This window comes from Abrus precatorius, unplaced genomic scaffold (genome assembly GCF_003935025.1).
Source record: "Abrus precatorius isolate BTA unplaced genomic scaffold, Abrus_2018 Scaffold11, whole genome shotgun sequence".
NCBI classification, from domain to species: Eukaryota; Viridiplantae; Streptophyta; class Magnoliopsida; order Fabales; family Fabaceae; genus Abrus; species Abrus precatorius.
In genome coordinates this window covers 23,113,252-23,131,989 of record NW_020874303.1, presented here as the reverse complement: position 1 = coordinate 23,131,989, position 18,738 = coordinate 23,113,252, and the positions used below count along the sequence as shown (strand labels likewise).

Here is an 18,738-nt window from a genome sequence, read left to right as displayed (position 1 = left end):
ATTGTGGATACATAATATTGCAAAGTGTGTGTATATATATATCGAACAAGTCAAGGTGGTTGTTAAATAGGGATGGGATGGTCTTTTCAAAATGGATTATTGAAACATGCTGAATGATAATGCGGCGGTGCCTCGGCATAAATGTTTGTGGAAGTTAGGTTTGAAGAGGGTCACAATTGTATGTGATGGACAGTGTCTGAATCACTCGTGTGGTTATAACAGTTAAGCATGTGGGGGACCTGAACATGACCTGTTGCTGTTCTTGTTGGACGGTAAACAAATGCTTATTTTCCCTTTGAGCTTTCTTTGACCAACCATGCTTCACTCCTCTCCCCCTATCTCCCATTCTTCCACGTTTTTCCTTCTCTTCCCTTTTCTTTCTTTCTTTCTATTTTTGAGTTTCCTAAAATTCATGCCCCTTTGTTCTTTTTTCGTGGGAGCCCTTGTTCGTCCTTATCCACTTCATTCTACCACCCAATAATCTTATCCCTTGTCTTCTCTGTGCATTATTATTATCATTATTCTAAATGCAGCAAATTAATCATTTTTAAAGAGTTATGTAAAAGTTTTAGACGAAAGCATTTATTTCCTATCTTCCTAGTATTTTTTTCTTTCTCACAAATAGGGATGAAAAATTATGTACATCTGTGGATAAAACGAATTAAATATGGCGTGAGTGGATATTGAACTACCCGTAACGCAAGTATTCGATATGTGACATTACTTAATCAATCTTTTATTCATATAATTTCTTTTCATTAATTCTATTTTCTTTTTATATTTTTATTTATAAATAATTTCATAAATATTTGCAAATACTCATGGATATATATCAAATTCACAATTCATCAAAGATATATATATATTCCTAAACTTTAGAAAAGTTCCTCCTTTGCACGAATAACTCCTTTTAACTGTCCAGATGTTGTGGCCGATCAAGAGAATCCTACGAGCACAAATATAGTGTGGCACTTGTAAAAGTATCATTAGTAACTCCAATAGTATTACAATCCAAGGCCGAAGCTATGTCCTGTTATATTCCTTAGACATGTTATTTTATAGATTAGTCCATGCTAAAAAAACCTTCAGATTGAGACGAACCACCCCAAAAGAATGTCCACATTGATTAAGCAAAATATAACTTCATAAGAAGCCAAACAAACCAGCAACTTGAAACGTAGGCAATCTGTATTTAGTATACAAATTCAATTCATTATGTGATATTTTTATTACCTACCTGTACGTTAAACCTATGCAAATTTTGTATCTGTAGTTATCGTTCTACAACGGAGGGAGATCCTAGTCCACAGAAATGAGAAAATGAGAACAATTACCTAGTATTAGTACTTTCATCATGGCCATTTGGGTTAATGATGCTGGGGTTGACAAACTGATCATTTGAGTCTTGACAATGAAATTAAAGAGAAGGACAGAAGACCATAAGCGTCTAGAATGTCTGAACTCTGAAAGGTACAAGGTTGTTTAAATCTATTGGAAGAAAAATCGGCCGAGACCCACCTATGAGTCTATGACTATGAGCCACTGTTTCACAGGACATCCAATTCTGGTGGTGATAGAGACTTGATGTATGTAGGCAGCTGAATTTTAACTACCAAGAAAATAGATTGTTTTTAAGGCCAAATTTTTAAGACTAATTAACGAACTTAGTGAGAATGAAAATCAAGGTCTAACTGAATACCTTACTAGAGAACATAATGTTTGATGGGAAGACTAGTTTTGATCTCCTAAACCTCAAATTCAAGTGAAGCTTGCTGGACATAATTGAATTTAACATCTTCCGACAGTTTACTTCATGCTGACAGTGCCATGCGGCTAACACCTAGGAGGACATGGAAAAAAGGGAAATTTAGCAGGGAGACACAATTTTAAAGGAAACTTCCTAAAATAATTAAACATGGTCCAGACATGACCAATCTAGGCGATATTTGCAACAACTGTAGCCTGTTGATGGTCATCATAATACTTATTATGTTAATTTTAATTAAAAAAGAAGGAAACACTTCAGTAAAAAATAGCTGTCACTCGACAGCCTAGACCACAGCACATCCATGAACTTGTCTTGCTACCTTACTGGTTGTCAGGGTACAGATCACAGGGATTAAACTCACATAATTTGCTAGGGAGTAAAGATCAACCACAGCCAGTCACCGAGACAATAACAATCACCAGGTAGTTGGTAAACTTGTTCAATAAATAGAATACAAAATCTTGTTGATGCCAATTGTGCTATAATCTGTATTATATGTTTGCATGCAAATTTGTAAAACAGAAACATTGAAGCCTTTACAGTTTTTATTGTACACATGCAAGTGTCGAAATATGATTTCTGAGCTTATGACAGTTGAATAGGTATAATTTGGATGAATCAATATACAAAACTGTTAGAAGAACAAAGGTAGAACTTAGTCAAAACCTACAATTTCTCCGCTGGAATCAACAGTTTGTCTAGCCAAAAGGGTATGCATTACAATTAACTATGCTGGTAGCCATTATTTTATTTACATGATATTGGGTATGCTGCAAATTTTGGGTGGGAGGCACAGTAAAATAACCAAATTCAATAGTCATTCTATTCATAAATACATACGAACATTTTAACCCAAGGTTTTCCAATAAATGATTGTAACTCCATGCTTTTCTCTTTGAGGTGAACTTTTAATTTTAAAGGAATCAAATCCCAAATATTAAACCCACTAATCATGTTGATATTTGAAAAGAAAGACGGTGGGGAGGAAGACACATTTAGAAACTCACTGCCACGAAGAGCCATGGCACATGGAAAAGCCTAATTGTGACTGATCACAATCATTCAGTCTAAATTCAGTCTCCCTACTATTGAAAACAAATATGTATGATACTATGATTCACATATTTTGGAGACAGGTCTCATCACATCCATTGATCCGATTGTAGATGGCATCAAATAACTGATATTAAAATAAGAACATTATTATAATCTAACATACAACCCGAAACACATTTTTGACATACCATATGGTCAGTCGCTTTATGGGGACTAGTAACCCCAGATGCACCATTAGTCACATAGGTGATGCTGTAGGTATTTATAACATTAAACAGAACATGTGTTTCTTAGTTGACTGTCCCACATTAATCAGACCAAAGCTCTTATTGAAGAAGCCACATTTTAAGAATAAAAGACCAGTCCACCCTTCAAATCATAAATGCACAATATGCCAGTCAAATAGATCAGCATCAATTTTCCCTATTATAACACCGATTTCTTGAAAAAACATTAAGGAAGTAAGAGATCAGAACTCAAATTTCATCAATAATAACCATTGTGATTGTACGCACATACATGACAAAACTATTTCTGCATGTCCCATCATACTCAAGATGCCCACAATGAATTCAGAGCTGTACACACAACTCTCACACTTCAATTGTATGCAAGCATCCATTTTAAAAAGCGATTCAGCGACAATATTGAATAAAGTAAAATTGAATTGTGTTCAGACGCAAAATATTATTATTTTCTCATTGATCAGTTGATTTACTATGAGTGTGAACAACAGAATTTATATGTTCTTAAAAAATTGCTGCTGAATGGAAAACCCAATACTCGTGGACAACGAATACACATTAGTAATAATCTATGATCCTATGTACAAGAAGCACCATTCGTATTGGTAAATAAAGGGAGAAACTAGAAGGAGAACAGACAAAAAAGAAGGATAATAATCATTTGACTTCCCGTGGAGTGTAGAGTATACACATTGAGTGATAAATATGATGAGAAAAAAATTAAGAAAAAATTATAATGTGAGTACAAAAATTAGGATTTGAAAAAAAAAACGGTTTAAAGGGAAAAATAAAATGCCTATCAGGTTGTGTAGATAGCTTTTTTTTTTTTTTTTGTCAAATATTTCTTGTCTAAAGAAGCTAATTTTCTAAATCATGTATCTTTTTTTTGTCAACTGTAAATTATGTGGTGGACTCAATTCTGAAGGGAAATTGTTTGGAATATTAGTTGAGCCCATCGGGATTTTTTTTCTCTATTTGGGCTACTACACACGAATTTTGACAAGGTGAGAGCTGGCACAGGATAATGTATCAAAGAAGCTTTTGACTATTGACAAAAAAAATGTTTTGAATAAAAAAACCCAATAAGTTTGGATAAGGATAATCGAATAAAGAAATTGCGCCATTTCGACCATCCAAACGATTAAATTTATAAACATTTAAATAGAGACTTCTTTAAGGGTTTCTTTTTTTGGTGTGTGTTCTGGGATGTATTTTCAAGATAGGTGTCATTTTAAAAGTAATAAATAATAAAGTATATAAAATTATATACAATATGAATTTTCAGTAGTTAAAATAATAAAATGGTTTAAAAAAGTAGCCGAACAAGAAGAAAAAAATTATATTGTGTTTGTTTTGAGTGAAAAAATTAATAAATAGAAACAAGAAGAAAAAATTAATAAAACATACTTTACAATATTTTCCTTTATAGGGAAAATGAAAGGTATGGGATAGGGGAGGTGGTCATTTAAAATTTTTATCTTAATTTATATTTTATGATATAAAAACTAAAAAATATCAACAAAATATTATAATAAAAATATATTTTGTAAAATTATTATTTTTTAATATTTATATTTTTATCTTTTTAAATTATATCATTTTTCTATTATTTATTTATATATATATTCATCTCTAATTAATGTTAAAGTAGGGGTGAGTAAACAAAAATTTAACCGACCGAAATTGATAAATCTGATGAATAAAAAATAAATTTAAAATTAATTCAGATTGGTAATGGGTCAATTAATTAAAAAATCAATTAAAAAAAATTATTCAGTCGGCTAAGGATTTATAATTTTAAATCTTTTGAAATTTGAATGCAACCGAAGTATTATGAAATATGTTTTTTTGTACACTTTGACTTTAAAAATGAAGCCATAAAACAAGGTTGTATCTTGAGTTTTAAGATTCACTTTTGAGCATGTGAATTAGTCGAATCTTAAACTCTTATAAGACTTTACTACTTCTTAAAAATAGCTCTTGTGAACACTATTTCTACTTGCTAAGCAAATATTCAAGATCTAGCTGTCTGAAAGTATGATTAGTCAGCATACATAGGAATTAAATTGATCAATGATATTTATCAGTGACAAAACTTATATTTAGTTTTGATCCATTTGAATTCACCTGCTAAACTCGCAACTAATTCAACCTATTATCTACTAAACCCAAGAGAAGATTTAGACGGAACCAGTCTTAATTTTTTATCAATTTGATTTCTTCGATTTTGAATTTTAGAATTTGAACCCACCCCAACTCGCCTATTGTATTTCCGAACCATTGATGAATCACTTGATCTGAGAAAGAACCTTGAGAATTACAAGCTAAATAAAATCCAAAATAAGGAAGAGAGCACTGCAGAACCTGCCAAACCGACCACAGCAAAGTTAGAAAGAATGTGGTCCAGTTGAAAATTAGCCGAACCTATCGCTCTCATAATCTGGAAAGTGAATCGTATCGTTAGCAAATTGCTAAATCCCTTTAAAGAGATTTCTATTCTGTATGCAGATGTGAGCATCCTAAGTAATTATTGGATAATTTCAGTAAAAGAGAGAAAGATACATTATATGTATCAATTTTTTAAAACTTATATGCATCTTTTTACTCTCTTTTAATGAACCATCTAACACTCCAAAAGAGTTGTATTCTGTCCACATTCTTTAAGATAAACTGATATAAAGCATCTGTGAGTTCCTTTAACACACAGAAGACCATATTATTTTGCAAAAAACTGATAAAGATACTCATTAAAGAATTAAAAATTTAATTTTTTAATATAGTTTAATGAAAAAACTATTGATCAATATGACAACAATCTTGAGACATTGCTTATGAAACCCTTGTTCTAAAAGGAATTCATGTTTGAAAAACAATTAAGCATAGCAGACATGAAAATAGTATAAAATAAAAGGGGAAGAGGAATGTTAGCTTTTGACATGAGTTTTTGTTTCATCTGAATTCAGGTAGTTGTCTCCAACTGATGCTTTCGTTTTGTTATTTTAGCTCAAGATTACTCTCTTTTTTTCCTTCAGAAAATAGTTATATTTTGTTCCTTTTCTCAAGATTTGTTTTTTCTTCAGAGATTTACTATTTGTCTATATTTGGTGTTCACATGTTTTCACGTAATTTCTTCGTAGATTTATTGTATTCACCTCTGCAATTCTCAAAAAACTTTTGATTTGCATACTGAAAATATCATCTGAAGATCTCGAAGACAAACTTATGATTTCCGGTTTATTATTATTTTTTCTCTTTGAAATGAAAATATTGTTATTCATGCTTGTAGTTTAATTTCGCTGCATCTATCTTCTTAATTTTCTACAACGGTTTTGTTAAACTTGGGGTTATTTTTAAACATTTTAAAAAATAATATTGAAGGCATTTTTATAATTTTAATATGATAAATATTTTTAATAAAAAATATTATTTTTAATTTTAAGAATTGAGATTAATATTTTTTATATTTATTTAAATTAAATACTTATTAGAATACTCGTAAAGTTGCGAAGACATTAAATTTTTTTTTAGATTGATTATTATAATTTTTTAAATATCTTAAACATTAAAAATATTTATATATTTTTAAATAAATTATTAATTTATATACATTTAATAATAACAATTATTTAACATATAAAAAATATAAGAAAATTTCCTTTTAAAACGAAAACCCTCCATGCTTTTATGTATCCACCTCATGGGTTGCAGAAAAGTAGTGGCCCAACAAAACGAGGCTCGCACTATTTTGCGCCTCTCCATTTACTGAATTCAGTGCACCGCCGTTTAGCACCCTTTATCCAAATCGGATCAATGTTAACATATTTTTATTGTTTATCAAAATTTATAAAAATATAAGAGAAAATTATTAATTTCAAAATAAAAAAGTGATATTCACGTAAAATTATAATGTTTAATAATTTTTATTTAATAATTTAGTTCTTGTTAGATCACGTGTTATTAGTATTTTTCTTGTTAAGATCCTATTATGTAATATTTTAAACATATTTTAATTATTAAATAAAAAATAAATTTACGTAATTTTTATAGTTTTAATAGTTTGAACTAAAACCCACTGTTGCCATTGAATTGGACGTAAAGAAAAGAAAGCCAACGTTATGTGCATGTGAAACACAAAAGTCTAATTTATTAAGGAATTTCTGTCATACAGAAAAAAATAATAATATATTTAAGATGGGATCGTTTCTTCCTTCAATCGTCGATTTCCCCTTGCGTCTTTTCACCGCTTATGTAAGGGTACTCTCTATTTACATACAGCAGTTGCAATTAAGAGAATATCATTTTTATATATAAAAAATAATAAATTTAAACTGTATAATTATAATATATAAATAATTAAATTTAAATATTTTTAAAAGTATCTATTCACTTTATTTTTAAAAAAATTATACTTTTATTTAAGATATTTTCTCATAAATTTTACTATACAATAAATAATTAAAAGTTACCTTATCCCAAAAAGACAAACTTATTAGTTGTAAGACATTTATTATATTTTACTCAACCAACTCTATGATGACAATTTTGTAATACATTTTAACAAGTTATATATAGTAAGCTAAATTTAAAATTCCTTATTTTTTTATTAATATATTTATATTATTAATCAATATTTAATAAAACTTTTATAAATCATCATTAAAGTGGTATTTTGTTAACACAAGTAAAATTTAAAATAGAAAAAGAATTCATAATAAAATAGGTTTGGATAGTTATTGAATTATTTACATTTTGTGTTTATTCACAAATATTAGAAAACACACGAATTTATCTTAGAGTAAATGTGCCTGTCTAGCAAATGTAGACGACATATACTTGAGTTTGCATGGACCCATAAAAGATATTAATTTTGGGTAAACATGGATATCTGATGAGCTCGACGCAAAAAAATTTCTGATGAGCCTTTATCGATGAAGAAAACGACACACGATTGCAGAAGATACAGAAAAAGTACATAGATTACGACATAAAAAAGCATCAGGTACAAAGGATGTGCTTACCGTACCCTTCTTTTCCTTTGACCCTACACATACGAAATATCCAGTCATGTTTCTCACTTGATTAAATCTGTATCGCATGCTATTGTTGTCTTTTTACTAGTCAACACATGCTATTATTGTTTGATTTTGATAATTTGATCCCTATGAATGAAGGTACCAGTGTCCATTACGAATATTGCAATAGGAGGTTCATTTGGGCCGACACAATACAAAAAGTAATCTCACAAGTTGAGCATACACAATATGCGATATATATATTTGTTTCAAGATAATGGCATCTAAATACAAGTGACTAATTATTACAAATGAAATTAGGAGTGAATGTGTGAACTTTAAGGATTAATTGCAGTTATATGTTTTAATTATTAAAATTTTAATAATTTCATTATGCGTCTGTGTATTGTAATACAATTTTAATGTTAGTTTTTATTACTATTTATAAAATTTGATTACACTTTTGGTCTCTTTGATTTAAGTATCGTGTAATTTTGATTTTAAGTTTTTAAAATTAATCAAGCTTGTCTAATTCAAAAGTAAATACATTTAGGGTATATTTGATTTTCCTTCTAAAAATAGTTTTTTGGCTTTAAAAATAAATTATATTATAAATTTATATTACAATTTATCTTTAAAAACAGAAAAAGAAAATCAAACGTGCTCTTAGTCTTTTTTTTTGTATTTTCTTACTTTACATCTTTAAATTACTATTCTTTATTTTAATATTCTAGAGTTTATAATATATTGGCATGCAGTGACTTATAAAAATTTAGTTAAAACTTAAATAATTTGATTAGATATGAAATTAATATTGAGTACAAAATAACGATAAACTTTTAATAGAAAAAAAAAATTAAGGGAGTATTAAATTTGTTTACTTTTATAGTCAAGACACTTAATTGATTGAAAAAATTATGTAAAGGAATAAAATTACACATAATTTAAACTAAAGAAAAAAATTAATTAAATTTAAATTTATAATTTTGAATTGGAATTTCAGTAAATATAATCATATTAAATATTAAGAAGAAAAATTTTATTGACTATAATAATTTTATTCTGCTTAAACATTATTATCTTTTCATAAATATTTAGAGGAAGAGTTTTGCTATTCCTGTAAATATGATAATATCATTTAAAAAATTATAAAATAAATCTTAAGTGAATGTTATAATTTGTTTATAGATTTTTAAAAAAAATAATAATATTCTCACAACTTTTTTTTTGGTGTCTTTGAGTGATATTATGAATATTTTCTCACATGTTTCACTCATTTTTGTAGAACATGTTGTGAAAATTGAATGGCATTAATGTCAAGTTAAAGACAAGCGTATGTTGGGAGATGAAGTAACGTGCACAGGGGAAAGAGAAGAGAAGAACATGCCTCACTCACCTTCACCTTCACCTTCACCTTCACCTCAGAGTGGTGTCCAAATGAAAGATTCGCGTATCATCATCCGCAAAAGAATGGTAGTGGTGCAAGTGGAATGGAATCACGCACATGCACTCACTTTGATAGCAACATATAACCAGACACGTTGCCCCACCTTTCCCTTGCGTCCCAACTCTCAATTAGAAGAGAGGACGGTGACTCTGCATTTTCCATCTCAATTTTATTATCAATACTTTCTTGATTCTCAAATCATCTTTTCGTTTAATTATCAATCTCTCCTTTTCTTTTTTCTTTACAATTTTGTTCTCTTCTTTGCGCCAATCAATTGCAGCACCGATTCAGATTTGACTGGTTTGAAATTATCACCTTCTACGTGTTTATAAACACCTTTTTCCACATGACTCATCCTCATGCTACAACCAAGACAATGTAGTAGTTTCTAGCTCGCTCATATTCGGTCATCGATTCGGCAAGATTAGGTCAATAGAAGGCGTGTTTGTTATGAATATTACTTGTTAAACAAACTCAAAGATAAAAAGTTTAAATTTTAGTTCAAACTGTTTAAAAAATTAACTGAAACTAGTTAATAAATGTAAAATATTGTAAATGAAGATATTTATAATACATTCAAATAAACTTTCTTTTTGTTCATAGACATAAATAAATATAGGTAAAAAAAAACAGATTGCTTTCAATTGCAATTATTGGATTGCTATCTTACTCGCTTTGCTTCTTACTCGTCAGAAAGAGTTATTGACTTGGAGAGCTGAGTATTATAAAAGTAAAGGTAAGAAATTTTTTTAAATAAACAAATAGTAGGTCTTGAATTAAGAGGGGATAAAAGAGAATTTAAGGTAAAAATAAATTACAAGTTCACAGATAACCATAACCTCAACTAAGATTCCATAAACATTATACTCAAAATGAAATAAGCTTATTTACTAAATACAATACATTTAGTAAAATAAATTAATGCCATATCTAAATATAATTCGACACACTCAAAATCTTCGAATACCTCGTACCAAAATAAAATATCAAAATTAATGCAAACAACATAAAACTGTTTACTAGTAGAATCTGTCCAAGAGAAGCCGCTAAGAAGCTCACTCTATGCATGCAGGCTACAGGCTGTGCTCAAGTTGGAATTACATAAATTCGATAAAAACAAACATTGATCCATGTTTTGTCTATTCAGAGTATTCATATTCGGTTCAGCAACAACCAATTTAAAATATACTTGTGCCTAAGGCTCACACCAAATATCACCATATTTTTCACGCTACTATGATGGCATTAGAATATAACATCAAAGAAAAACAATGAACAGACTACTGATGACTACGCTCAATTTAGTATTAGGCATAATTGATTTTGAAATATATACATTTAATTTTTATAATTAGTCTTCATTTGCGAATATTATAACATCATTAATGAAAGTTTCTATTCCCTAAATAATATTTTTCTATCAGTTTATTTTTAGTCTTTATATTTTATTTTTGTCCCTTCGACTAATTTTTCTCTATTTAAATCCTGCACTACTTGTATTAAATTACTTTTGCCGCAACTTAGGGAAGTTGCTTTGGGAAGCCAGATTTGAAGTTTCATGGCTTCCAGATCAGATGCAAACAGGGCTTAACCAATTCCACAAAATAAAAAATTGTAACTTTTCCAAAAATCTTCTCCAATGGCCCGAAAATTACCTACCCTAGGTTACAACTCAAATGCATTTTTATTGCCATAATTATCGGATTATTAAAATATGTTCGCACACCGATTCGTCCCACTATCACTGATTGGAATTGGTATTGATAATATATGATCCTGCACCCTCGACCCTCCAAGATAGACACGTGGCATTGTTTTTGTTGACTACAATATATTTTGAATTTCCAAACCATGAAACTTGCGCCATACTCTATATTAAGTTCAACGGATGAAACTCACGTTTCAGAGCAGTATAAGGGGAATATTCTTGGAATATTTGCCAAAATCCACAGCCTTAATTGTGATAAAATAAAAGGGCAGAGAGGAACCAAAACTGCAATTTATTTAACCAATGGAAATCAAAATCTTAAAGGAAAAAGTTTATTAATTATTAATCTCCTAAAGAGAGTTCTCTTGCTAGCGAGAACATAAACAAAAACAACCAAGGAATACACGAAAGTGGCATAGACGACACCACAAAAGGCACTCTCAATTACCCCATTGTTTTATTGAATGAATCAATGGGAAGAAATCTTAAGGTTGAGGGACTTGTTGAACCAAGCCTTCCAGCTCCCACTCCCTCTGCGGGAAAGCGTAGCACCAGTCCCACTCGCGGTTCCATCCGCGTCGGCTACACCCGTTGATGTCTGTGGCTTCTTGCACAGCATGAAATTCCTAGCCCCATGTGATCCAATTGAATCCCAAGGACTCAAAGCTACAACACCATCGAACACACATTTCAAAACGAGTCCTTCACAAAGAGTAATAATAAAACAATATCATTAATGAAAATGAAAATACCATCGGATCCGAGATGTGGACAATAAAGCGCGAAAGAAGCGATGTCGGATCCCAGAACGGGAAGCCTTCCCTCACGCGCGTATGATTTGAGGGCGGTGTCAATAACCGCCGCCACAAGCTCTTCCTCGTTGACGACGAAGCGAATAGGGCCGGCGCTTCCCAGCACATTGATGCTGATCAAGAGCCTTCTGGCGTTGACGTTCTGATTCTTCTTGGGCTTGCTCAGCAACATCGTTTCAAAATCCCCAAATGAACCACACAAAGATTAAAAAAGCAGCGATCGAGGAAACAAATAATGAAAAAAGGAAGCACGACCCAAGAACAAAGGAACTGAATCTGGGTCCGATTTGAGAATCAATGAAGGGGGTGTTCAGGGGTCGAGGCCTAGGCAGCGGTAGTACCAGGCACGCTTGCAAGAACCGAATGTGGAGGGAACAGGGAGGAGAAGCGCGCTCGCCCTCGACGGCAAAAGGGAGCGCATTAAATCGAATCTAATTAGGGTTTCTACCATTCACAACGAGTTTGGGAATTGGAGAAAGAGAAGGGTTGGTTTTGTTTTGGGTTGGGTTGTGAGAGGCAAAGAGGGGTGTTTAAATAGGAAGGGTGAGGTGTGTTGGCATGAATCAGGACTTTGGATAATTAGGGTTTTGCTTTGTGGTTTCGGTTTTGATGAATTCTAGAATCGGTTATTTACCTCGTCACATTAAATATACTCTCTTACAACCAAAAACTCGTGTAAAATTAATTCTCCGCTGCCTGATGCCTATGTTTAGATACAGATTGAGGCCTTCTATATTTTTCCGGCACCTTCTTATCTAGAAATTTAATATTCCGCTCAGGTCAATTACAATTAGCATCAGTAAAACAAAATCCTATCAATTTTTTTCTTAATTATTTACCTTATGTTTTTTTTTATACCTTAAATCATATTTTTAAAATTATATTAAATACAAATAATGAGAGTTTTTTTTAAATGATTTTCTTTTATTTACAAAATTGAATATGAGATTTTATTTACAATTTAAGAATGAATACGATTATAAATTTTAGTAATGTAAGTTACGCATATTTGGTTTCTTTTTACTCGCATCAAAATTTATTTACTCAATTTTCCCATTCTGATTAAGTTTAAGAGAGTAAATTATCAAATCAGGATATATTTATGTACCAAAGAAAAAAGTAAATAAAATTTATTCACTTTTTAGGATTTTTTTTTTACATAAAAAACGATTTACAAATTCATTCAAGTCTTTGTTTTTGTAGCGGGCTGCAAATATGGGAATTTATTTATAAACCTAATTAACTTCCTTTGAAAATGACATCAGATATCAATAGAGACGCTATAGAATTATCTCAGTAAGATGCCTTTACCATTAACAGAAGCCCACTCCAAGCAATGCTAACTTTTTAGAGAAGAATGGGAATGCAATGCCAATGGGTTACTTGCAGTTTCCCTTTTCCCCATATATGGATATGTTACCCTTTTTTCATACACATAGATGTGGGCAACTCGAACATTGCAGCTTCTAATTATTTAGCATACAAAGAAATATATTTGTTTTGTTTCTTTATTTGTGATATTTCAAATCTATTTGTCCTGCAAAACATGTTTTGGTAATAATGGACAAATATGTGACAAAGGTTAGTTACTTGAATTAAAGTTGAAAGAAAAAGAACTATCTAACACCATTTTTTTAGGGGACCCTAGATGCTTTTTTGTCTGTAATCAAATTAATTGTCTTTTAATTTAACACTATTGTATTTATCCAACCTACAGATTCTTTAGGTTGGAAGAACGGGTTCAAAGTCAAAGAAGCAACAGTGGAACGAAACAAAATACAGTTTTCTAACAGAGCGGAAGCATATTTAAATATATTTTGTGCAATTCCTTTACAGCTAAGAAATTTTACCATCTCACAATATCTTTAAAATCTGTGAAAAGTTTGTCTATATACTTGTCCAAACAAGCTGTGTTTACAGAAAAAAAAAAAAGGCATAATAAACAACAGTTAAAACATGATGAAGCTATAAGGCCCAAAGCTAAGTTGATGACTATATAATATATTTATCAAAGTTGAAAAAAACATATTTCAAAATTAATTCAAAAATAAAATATCAATCAAACATTTCTTATAATTGTTTTTTTATAAGTTTATAAAATAACAGACTATTAAAAGTGAAATGATTCTTAATAAAGCATAAAAATACATTTAATTATTTATATTGATCATAAATCAAGAAAAATATAAATATATTATTATTTTAAATTATGTATAAATTTTAATTTTTTTAATCTTATTCATGTAAATAATATTTGAATAATGTTAATTTATTTATGCAGTCTTAGTGGATAATATATTTCAATAAACATATTTCTTTTACTTTTAACTCCTTTTTTTCCGTAGTTAACTATTTCTATACCGGAGAAAATTATGAAAAGCTCGTGAAAATAGATCATGTTACATTTATAAACATTGCTCAATTAAGAATTTATTTAAGATGAGTTATACGACGTAGGATTGCGCAAAAATATTTGTAAAATAATAAAATAAAGAGATAAAACAACGAATATTTTAAGTTTTAAATTAAATTAAATTAAATTAAATAAATCGTTGTTTTTTTTATTTTAATATAATAAAATAAAGAGATAAAACAACGATTATTTTAAGTTTTAAATTAAATTAAATTAAATTATAATTTACGATACCATTTTATTTTATTATTGTATAAATATATATTTGTAACTAATTGATTTAAAATTTCATTAATATTAAATTTGATGATTTTTATTCATTGATTAACTAGAACAATTAAATTATATATATACATACATATATATATATATATATATATATATATTAAAAAACCATCAAATTCCAAATTATAAAATTAAATTTGGATGATGATATTATTTTCAATACGATTTCGTCTAAACCGCAAGTTTTTCTACGATCGGATCGGACCATAAATGATCCACACCGACTTCATTTACAAATTTCCAATTGTAGATTGGATTTGGATCCGTTCAAACCCTACCTCACGCTCTCCTTCATCGTGCTCGTCCTGTTCTTCACCGGGAGTTCGCAAAAAATTAATTTAGGTATATTTATATTCCCCTCTCGTCTTTTTGAATTTGATTGTTGTTTGTTGTCGAATCTGTGTCTCAATTTTCCTTTCTACCTTTAATTATCCATGTTCTTCATTCGTGTTTTAATTCTGTTTCATTCAGTAATCACGCATTCTTCTTATTCATTGCGGAAAAATGATTCACGTGCATTCTTTAAGCTTTTCTCATTGCTTTTCATACGAACCCCAAGCCTTGAATCCCTTAATCCCCAGCTCCTCATGAGACTATTCTACGAGAATCCCGTTGATGCTTATTCTCCAAATCTGTATTAGATGTAGGATTTCAGCGGTTTACAATGCTTCCCATTCTGTGTGGCATAGGTGCATATGTTTTTAAAACAGTATCAATTCCTTTATTTATTTGTGCTGGTCTATAATTGCTAAGAATGTTATCCTAACTTTGTAGTTGGTCAGGTTCCAAACTAGATTGCAAGAATGAAAATTTAGGTGCATTTTATTAAATTCTTTTCGAAATGATTGGATAACTTTTACACGTTTGTTTGTGCAGTTGCAGATTCAATATTTCTCATCAATTCTGTATGAGAAGTTGAAGCTTGAGCAAATTCTTAGCTGCGCACTAAACCACTACAATGTTTTTGTGGCTAGATGCTATCCAAGATTGATAACTATGCTACAAAATAAAGGAAATTAAAGCATCTCATGAAAAAGATGGAGATGCTGCTCTTCGGAAAGTTCTAGCAAAAGGCATTTTTGAAAATGTAAATTTAACGGTTATTTGTGGACTTTTTGTTTGGTTTATAGTGGACAATTTTATATGTACAGGTATTGTATTTTATGATTAAACTATTAAACTTGGATAAGTGCAGCACTGAAGTAGTTGTAGTGCACTACTTGAGGGTGTTCATAAAATTATTTCCCTCTTCATATAAGAAATGGTACTGATAGGGAATGAACCTGGAGACAAAAAAATAACTAACTCATGAGAACAATTTTCAAAGATGTTGTATGCCAACGGTGCATTTTGTGCAATTCATATATTAAGGCAGGAATACCATATATCTTTATTCTGACAAAAAAAACAAAAATAAATCGCAGCTTTGGAAGATATGAATTGGGTTCAGCGCAAGATCTACCTTTACAACGTGACTTTTGGGCTTTATATGTTGGATTGGTGGGAGCGTTGTACTTTCAGTATCCTTTATTGCATTCCTTCTACGTGGATTTTTACCCCTTTATATGTCTTTTCCTTTGTATAAAATACAAAAAATTTATCATTTCTAGTTTTTCTGAGGCGATTCCTTCGAAATTTGAATTTGAGATTCATCATTTGTTATATACTGTTTGTTCTGTACTTCTAAGGTAGTCTGAACAATGGTACTTTAGGTGTCTCTTGTTTGGAAAGACACCTGAAACCATGTTAAAAGATATTTGATAAAAAGTTGAGGAACTTCTTGAATTCACATGTTATCATTTCTTTCTGTCTTGGTACTGCTTTAGAGTTCCTAAACTTTTACAGATATTTTGGTGATAGTGTTGATGTGGTTTGTACTACGATATATTACTGAGTTCTTCTAAAGGTATTGCATTTCCTCCCTTCTCATCCACCTTTTAATTAGTGGCATAAATGGCATTGGGCTCTTTCTTAACATATGTCCTGCATGTAGTTCACCTGATTATAGTGATATTTATGCTTAATTCAATCTGCTAATTTTGATTGAAATTATTTTGTTGATTTGGAGTATGTATTATTTACTGCAAAAAATATTTAAATGCAGCTAGCGAACTGCACACTCTTGACATTTTTCCACCTGTTCACCAATGCATTCATTAACAGATTCTTGTAAACTGAAACTCACTCTGAACATATTTTTTTCAGAGTAGTGCATTTTTTACCTGCATTGCATCCACTTATTTTCATCTGTTTCTCTCTTCTAATTACATCACATCACCTATTACGTCTTTCAATTCTCTTTCTTCTTTTCCTATCTCTTACTAGGTGTATATACCAAGTAATTGTATGAATAACATTTTATATATGCAAATTTTGAAGAAGTCCTAGATCCTGAGACGCCTTTATATTTTTGCATCCGATCTAGCTCCTGTTTCCAATTCTGAATATGTAAGTCTCTTTAGAGACAATATTCCCACTACCTGATAATAAAATTACATTTAGAATGCCAATGCTAAACATCCTCAATTAATCTATTGCTGAAGCAACATATATTGCAATCTTAGCATTTATCAACATTTTGCTAGTTTCTTCAACAATACTGTGAAGTTTTATAAACCTGAAACCGAACGGGCGTGGAAAGGGGTCCTTATTTCTTTTATAATTTATATCCTGCAATTGCAAGGGAATCTCTGTGCATATTGCAATTCAAAGAATCAATTTGAGCTTTTTTTCCTTTCTAAAGTGTATATTTAATTTTTAATGTCAGGTATGTTCGCTGAGAAGCAAAGTCATTCTCACGGGAAGATGCCAATGTAGATAGTTACCTAGGGATTTAAATTAGTTGCAGCCGGGTGTTTGGGATAACTAACTAGGGAATAGCTTGTAGCAGTTTGATATGGGCTGACAAGGAATTTCTTTAAGCTACCAAAAAATAGCGCTTCTCCCTCCAGTTATACACCGCCCTGAATTTTATTTGAAAATTTATTTTAGATTGTAACAATCATCGGGATTGTTCGCGACTACGTGTTTAGAACTGCTGAAAATGTGAGCTCCTCTAAAGGTTTCATCGAGGGTGGGGCGGGGAGGTTTGTAATCAAATATTTAGAGATCGGAGACTTTATTTTATTATCGTTTTTCTCTGCCTTCTCTGCTCATTATTTTCTGTTGTATTTTACTTTTATTTCAATGTTGCTCCGCTGGTTCCCAAGCTAAACCAAAATGTTTTCTAACGGTTATTGTAGTTTGAGGAGTTTAATTTTGGGTAACGTTGCAGAAAATGCAGGAGATTGCAACAGTATCGTACCCTCCAAATTGGGCGCATACTAATTATGTTTATTTCTTTTGTTGTTCTAGTATGCAGGATCAATTTCACCGTGCGAATTTGCCCCCTGTGGTGGAGGCATCATTGTCTTGGTTAAAAGACATCAATCTGCCAGGTAAATTTCTCTCTTGGAAAAAGAAAATCGTTATCCCTGATCTACAATGATAATGTGCTGCCGTTACGCCGCTTCCTCCGGATGTATTTTTTGAGGTGTTTCCCCTACCTACACCGATTGTTTTGCTAGGGGTGCATTCCCCTTGGGCATTTGATTCTCTGAAGTTGATGTAATCGTCATTGGATATTTTGGATTGTTGGGTTTTTTCTATGGAGGGGATGGAAAAAGGGGCATTCTTTTTAATATTAAATTTTAAATAAAATAAAATAATAAAATAATATAAATTTTGTATGTTTATAAATATTACATATTTTTAATTTATAGATAAAATATAATTTTTTTCCTTCTAAAATACGCACTTGGATGGTTCACAGCTCAGAGTTACTTTCACCTGCAGGATAGGACAACGTAGTGGTAACAAAGCCACGTCGCTTCTGACACCACCGATTTCCATTCGGCATCCACACAAGTCAGTCACCACTGGCAAGTGTGGACGGCTAGATGCTACCTTATAAGCTGGGAAAGGGGCGCTGCAAATTCCTATGTGGAGATGAA

General features: G+C 30.8%; 2 protein-coding genes across 3 annotated transcripts; one reads left to right on the top strand and one right to left on the bottom strand.

Moving 5' to 3' along the window:
• Positions 1-11,560: 11,560 nt before the first annotated feature.
• Positions 11,561-12,606, bottom strand: LOC113855183 (uncharacterized protein At4g22758). Its single transcript, XM_027486703.1, has 2 exons — positions 11,989-12,606; positions 11,561-11,902 (listed from the first exon to the last, which is right to left on the bottom strand). The coding sequence occupies exons 1-2, from the start codon at positions 12,218-12,220 to the stop codon at positions 11,706-11,708; spliced, it is 429 nt and encodes a 142-aa protein (XP_027342504.1). The 5' UTR covers positions 12,221-12,606; the 3' UTR covers positions 11,561-11,705.
• Positions 12,607-14,922: 2,316 nt separating this feature from the next.
• On the top strand, positions 14,923-18,738 carry LOC113854805. Of its 2 annotated transcripts, XM_027486041.1 has the most exons (6): positions 14,923-15,088; positions 16,171-16,266; positions 16,592-16,652; positions 17,514-17,696; positions 18,101-18,183; positions 18,581-18,738. In XM_027486041.1, exons 2-3 carry the CDS (start codon positions 16,182-16,184, stop codon positions 16,648-16,650), a joined length of 144 nt encoding a protein of 47 aa, XP_027341842.1. In that variant the 5' UTR covers positions 14,923-15,088; positions 16,171-16,181; the 3' UTR covers positions 16,651-16,652; positions 17,514-17,696; positions 18,101-18,183; positions 18,581-18,738. The 2 variants fall into 2 exon arrangements, with proteins under 2 accessions (XP_027341842.1, XP_027341841.1); XM_027486040.1 differs by lacking the exon at positions 17,514-17,696.

Bases quoted from the DNA above. Each gene is read 5' to 3' on its own strand.
- LOC113855183 (XM_027486703.1), bottom strand. From the start codon at position 12,220: ATGTTGCTGAGCAAGCCCAAGAAGAATCAGAACGTCAACGCCAGAAGG. The intron at 11,903-11,988 runs GTATTTTCATTT...ATGGTGTTGTAG, and splicing joins TCCACATCTCGGATCCGATG to CTTTGAGTCCTTGGGATTCA.
- LOC113854805 (XM_027486040.1), top strand. From the start codon at position 16,182: ATGAATTGGGTTCAGCGCAAGATCTACCTTTACAACGTGACTTTTGGG. The intron at 16,267-16,591 runs GTATCCTTTATT...AAACTTTTACAG, and splicing joins GTGGGAGCGTTGTACTTTCA to ATATTTTGGTGATAGTGTTG.